General features: G+C 37.2%; 1 protein-coding gene across 3 annotated transcripts in view; it reads left to right on the forward strand.

Annotated features, from left to right (window-relative positions):
- Uhrf1bp1l (UHRF1 binding protein 1 like) overlaps nucleotides 1-6395 on the forward strand; it is a 73850-nt gene that overhangs the window by 23457 nt on the left and 43998 nt on the right. For all 3 annotated transcript variants that reach the window (XM_031348878.1, XM_031348876.1, XM_031348877.1), the window contains 2 exons: nucleotides 4896-5058; nucleotides 6221-6259. In XM_031348878.1, coding sequence (XP_031204738.1) covers nucleotides 4996-5058; nucleotides 6221-6259 — 102 coding nt within the window. In that variant the 5' untranslated portion in view covers nucleotides 4896-4995. The remainder of the gene's footprint in view (nucleotides 1-4895; nucleotides 5059-6220; nucleotides 6260-6395) is intronic.

Raw genomic sequence — 6395 nt, forward strand, 5'->3', positions numbered from 1 at the left:
CCTCCCTCTCTCTCTCCCTCTCTCTCTCCCTTTTTCCCTCCCTCCCTCCTTCCCTCTCTCCCTCCCTCCCTCCCCCCCTTTCTCTCTCTCCCTCTCTCTCTCTTTTTGGAGACAGGGTTTCTTTGTGTAGCCCTGGCTATCTTGAACCTCTTTCTGTAGACGGGGCTGTCCTCAAACTCAGAGATCCAGCTGCCTCTGACTTCTGGAGTGCTGGGATTAAAGCCATGTGCCACCACCACCTGGTTTAGGTCTCTCCTCTTTAATGTCTCAGTATCACACTATCTTGGGGACCAATCAAGCCTTTATGCACAGGATTTTTTTGGGGTAACATCCATCATCCAAACTACAGTGCTAGACTATAAAAGAGAAGTAGGAATTTGCTTGGCTGGGGAAGAGCTAGGCATTCTGGGACTTTGGGCTGGCAGAGATGGGAAGACGATTGGTGTCAGCAGCAGCTGTGTCGGTCAGTCTGGCAAAGCTATTCCACAGGATGAGATGTGCTTATGTGTATAGCAAGCAGGTTTTCTTCCTATGTGATTATTCACTAGTTTGTGGTGGTTCTTGAGATTGTGTTAAATTCTTAACATGAAGTATAGCATCTTTATGACAGTAATTGGTGATTTTGGTCTCCATGAACTTTGACTTTCTTAGTGCTGACACAGAAAACACAACTGTCAGGACCGTGGCCCAGGAACATAGATTTAGTGTACCTCAAATATCATGTTCCAATAGTATAACAGTTTCATGAAGCCTTTATAATAAAACAGCAAAGAAAATCATAAATTGAGACACATCAGATACATTGGTGGAAAAACTAGTAGGGGGATTACAGCAAAGTGGAGGAAGTCTCATCTGTAGGCCCCAGATGATCTCTGTTATGCTTAGTCTCTGGGATGGTGAAACTGAATGGTCTCTGTGCATTCCGGTGGATTTACTTAATAGTTAGGGGTGTTAAGTGAAACAGGTGGGCAGTGAGGGAATATTTTAGGGGGCTTAGAAAGCCCAAGATAGTTTGGCTCCCAACTGTAGCAGTACAGTTCTCCATAATCATAGGGTTTTAAAAGCACTTCTTTATTATAGTTATTGTGTACACTTTGTATAAATGGGTAAGAGGCACACTCATGCCACTGTGTGTATATGAACATCAGAGGACAGTTCTGCGAGACAGTTCTCTCCACCACCTTTGGAGGGTCCAGTCATTGAGCTCAGGTCACGAGGCTGTGGTAAGTGCCTTACCTGCTGGGCCATCTTGCAAATGCCCCTTCCCCACTCCTCCTTTTTGTTTTTCCTGTGACAAGGTTTTTCTGTGTAGCTTTGGCTGTCCTAGAACTCACTCTGTAGACTAGAGTGGCCTCTAACCTGGAGATCCTCCTGCCTCTGCCTCCTGAGTGCTGGGATTAAAGTCGTGTGCCTCCACCACCCAGCTCAGTAATTAATTTTTGAAGAGTAGCTGGGTAAAATTAGATATTTTTGTTTGGGAGAAGGGATTGTTTTCAGGTTTCAGAAATAACCTCTGAAAGTATTGAAAAATAGGTTTGCAGTTTACTATTATCATTATTGTTTGCAATATCAAGCATAAACGTTCAAGTTTCTTTTTTAAATTTTGTTTGTTTGTTTTTTTTTTTTGTTTTGTTTTCGAGACAGGGTTTCTCTGTGTAGCTCTGGCTGTCCTGAAACTCACTGTAGACCAGGCTGGCCTCGAACTCAGAGATCCTCCTGCCTCTGCCTCCCAAGTGCTGGGATTAAAGGCGTGCACCACCACCACCTGTTTGTTTGTTTGTTTGTTTATTTGTTTATTTAATTTATTTATGTAAATATACTGTAGCTGTCCTCAGACACACCAGAAGGGGGCATCAGATTCCATTATAGATGGTTGTGAGCCACCATGTGGTTACTGGGAATTGAATTCAGGACCTCTGGAAGAGCAGTCAGTGCTCTTAACCGCTGAGCCATCTCTCCAGCTCTGAAGTTCAAGTTTCTCGTTCTGTCTGGCACACAGGGTAAAATATTTTTTAAAGGATTTTATTTTAGGCTCTAGAGAAATGGCTTAGCTACTAAGAGCACTGTTGCTCTTTCTGAGGACACTAGTTCAGTTTCTAGTGCCCACATCAGGCAGCTCCCAACTGTCTGTAACTCTAGCTAGAGGGATCTGATGCCTCCCTCTTCTGGGCTCTGCAGGCACACGCACATTTATTTATAATTTATTTATGTTTGTACATGTATAAATGTGAAGTGTGTTATGTGAACGCATACGGGATTTCTTTTTTTAAAAGATTTGTTTCATTGTAATAAGGCTGTACTTCAATGACCCTCACATCACCAAAGGATTTTACCTCCATAGTAGCTAAGCTAAGCGTTGACAGTCCTCTGCCCCAAGGAATGAATTGTAGGCACGATTTTTGGATACAGACTCCTGCTATGGTCAAAACTATTTGACTTGAGTGAGTGACTTTATTCTCAGGCCACAGAGAGCAGGTTACATTCATTTAAGAAATGGTGTGTGTATTAAGATAGTATATCTATAAAGTCATTCACCAACTGTTTCAGTGAACAATGGTTCTACTTGGAGGGTGGCACAGACATTGGGTGTGGGTAAGAATCTGGTTCATTGGCTGTGAAAATTTGGAAAAACATTCATCTCAGAGAAAGAGTAACTTATAAAGTCCTGTTCTTCAAACTTGATACAAGAGCTACAAATGTCAAGCAAAGCATTCAGTCTCACTCTTTGTTGTTCTCTTTCCTTCCTACAAGCCACCTTCCCAAGTTAATTGTCTATGTCTCCCTTGGGTATATAAATACTTTTGAAATATTTAAGCTGTTCTGGAAATCCAATGTCTAAAAATTGTTCTTATTTTGGGCTTGTACCACAGTAAGAGCCAAGATTTTAATCTCTACTAAATACAAAACAAACAAACAAAAAGACTTTATATATTTATGTTCATTTAAGAAAATACTAGTAGTGATGTATTATTTTGAAATATACTGTTAATGTTTGGAGTTAACATTTATATTGAGAAAAACGTATGTATTTTCAGTATTGCTGTAGATAAGCATCTACATAGCACTGTTAAATTGATTGTTGTTTTATATCAAACAACTTTTATAATACTCATTTTTATTGTTATAATATTTTATACATTTTAAGGAATATGACAAAAAATAGATATTTTAGGTATTGAAGAGGTGGTCTATGGGAGGAGTTGGGGTACATAAGGGAAACAAGAATGATTTAATTCTGTTTACTTAAAATATGTTTTTAAATGTTAACAAATTCAGGTAAATTGAAATCATGTATCTTTTCTCATCATAATGCAATAAAAGTTAAAAAAAATTGTTTATTTTATGTATACAAGTACACTGTAGCTGCACAGATGGTTGTGAGCCTCCATGTGGTTGTTGGGAATTGAATTTTTAGGACCTCTACTCGCTCTGGTTGTACCTGCTTGCTCCAGTCAACTCTGCTTGCTTAGTCTCTGCTCACTCTGGCTTAAAGATTTATTTTATTACTATAAATAAGTACATTGTAGCTTTCTTCAGACTCGCCAGAAGAGGTTGTCAGGTCTCATTACCTGTGGTTGTGAGCCACCATGTGGTTGCTGGAATTTGAACTCAGGACCTTCTGAAGAGCAGTCAGTGTTCTTACCTGCTGAGCCATCTCACTAGCCCCACATGCTGGATTTCTTGGAGATAGTTGCAGCTGTTAGTGAGCTGCATTGTAGGTGCTGGGATCTGAACTTCTGTCTTCTTGACAGAGCAGCAAGTGCTTTCAGTCACTGAGCCATCTCTCCCTCCATTCCTCTCTCATATCTCTCCCTCCATTCCTCACTCTTATAAGGAATTCACTGTTATATCAACTTGTTTTAACTTTAAAACTACCAATAAAATGTCTGAAGCAATATGTTGAAAAGCAGAGATGAAATTTAAAATGAAAACAGGGAAGGTCTTCCACAGATATCTCCTAAGAGATCCTTTATTACAAAAACTGTTGATTGCATGCTGTGGGAACAAATCAGACACATGGTATGCAAGCTTGACCACTGAGCTGAAGCTTGTCCTGTTCTTAATACTTTCAAAACTTAGAAAAAATGCTTTTCAGAAAAAGAGATCATAGTCTTCATTATAGGTCAGTGTTTATTCTTTTATGATTTCTCACACTTTCAGTAAGTACATTTATTTCTACGACTTCCTATAGGTAAACTTGTGGGAAGGACAAGTGGTGCTTCTAGAGTTAAGTCAGAGTTTTAAAAAGTTATCCAGAGAATATCAAGATCAACTTCTAAATGGGATTGGGTAATTTCCTTCCTCAGAAAATGTAAAAACACTGTATGTCAGAATTTATTTCTAAAATGGTTTGGGTTGGTTTCTACTGCTGGGAGTAGCAGGTGACCTTCAGAGCACGTGACCTTCAGAGGAGTAGTATGACCTTTCACCATTGTTTTTAGCATGATGACTGGCATCTGTGCTGTGTGAGCTGCTGTTAGAGAGAGGGTCCCTCAATTCCCCTACCTTATGTAGCTTGGTTAATAGTATAGCATTGTCTCTTCTCTCTGTCTACAATGAACAAAGTGTGGTAGGAATGGGTTTGCATAGTGTCTGGAAAACAGTGGTAGACACACAGTTTTCATCCGTTAGACAGGAAGTAAGGACCAGATTTTAGCTGGTTACAGGAATATGACGTTCAAATCTGTGTCCCCAAATTGCAGACTTACTGTTAGAGGTCTGCAGCTAGGAGAGATGAGAACAGTGACAGACACTGGGCTCGGGTTAAAATAAAGTCCATCTCTGTGGTCCTTTGGATTTTAGTCTGCTGTTATGTTTGCAATATTCTGTATATGCTAGGTTGTCTGAGGGCACATTAGCTAACACTAAAATAATATAACTGTGGTCTCTTTCAGATTCACCAAAAACTTATCTCCTGACAAAATAAACCTAAGTACCCTTAAAGGAGAAGGAGAACTAAAGAACCTGGAGCTGGATGAGGAGGTGCTGCAGAACATGCTGGATCTGCCCACCTGGCTGGCTATCAACAAAGTGTTTTGTAATAAAGCATCCATCAGGGTAAGACCTGGGAGTCTGAGCAGACTGCCTGCTCTTAGTTTGTGTTTCATTGTTATCTGTTAAAATAAATACTCAGCTTCAGATCTTGTTATAAAGAAACATTGTATTCTTATTACTTACATAGAAAATAGCTGCATGAATGGTTTTCATCCCTTATGAGTAATTGGATGTAACATATTAATTGAACATATTAATTGAAGTAACATTAATAACAAATATTTACATTTTGTTTAAAACACCTTTATTGATAGTTTAATAAAATTAATTTGTTATAAATTAATTGCTTTACTTTGGCATATACTCAATGATAGTCCCCTCCCTTAGGTTTTATTGTCAAATGAAATGTTTTAAATTTTTAATATTTTATTTTAAAGACATATATAAGAATTGTCATTTATTATTGTGGACATTATGCTATTTTAGAGTTTTATACCTTTCATTTATTCCTTTTTTATTTTAAGAAAGTTAGGTATTTCTATTTACTTTATTATTACTAATATCTTTATTCTTATTATTACTGATTTTTGTTTCTAACCTTATGTCAGTTCTTACATCTCATAACTTCTTGCTGCTAAAGACCAGGTCTAGGTGAGAGATTGCTTAGGAGAGACAGTAGTGCATGTTAATGTTTTTTATAAAAATAAAGTTTGGGCTTCCTTTGGAAAAGGGCACTGTATTCTTTGGTGTTCAGCGTTCGTTAATTTGTACTTATGACCCAAATATCAGCAAAGATTTGACTGGGTATACAAACATTGTCTCTGTGATGTAGCTGGTGTTTTCCATCAATGGTTTTATTTTGAATTTTCTTTGTAGGAGCTAAAAATATGATGGTTAGAATTCTAAAGTTAAGCAAACTAATAAACAGAAGAATGATTATGCTTTGCCAATAATTCTTAAACTATGAAAAATAAAATGTATTTTAAGGACTGGTAAGAACATGTAACTGACAGAACTTGAAATTCTCCAAATAGTCAACTATTTTCTGATACAACATAGATATTGATTTCAATAGTATTAATAATTTCCTCAATTTATTATTTTACAATCTGAGAGAAATGTATAAAGTATAATATAAGTTGCTATCTTTTAAATGCAGAGATATCTATTGATTACTATTTCATATGAAGTTTTAATTCATTTAAAAGAAAAAATTTATTTGTAGATTCCATGGACAAAACTGAAAACACATCCCATCTGTTTGGTGAGTACTGAAACTGTTTCAAAAATAAGAATTTATATATGTAAATTAACTGTTCTATAAACATTAATATTTTGTTTCTTGACTTTTCCATCTGTTAGCTTACACTTTATTTTTATTGGACTTAGTTTTTTTTTTT

Source organism: Mastomys coucha, unplaced genomic scaffold (assembly GCF_008632895.1).
Source record: "Mastomys coucha isolate ucsf_1 unplaced genomic scaffold, UCSF_Mcou_1 pScaffold4, whole genome shotgun sequence".
Taxonomy (NCBI): Eukaryota; Metazoa; Chordata; class Mammalia; order Rodentia; family Muridae; genus Mastomys; species Mastomys coucha.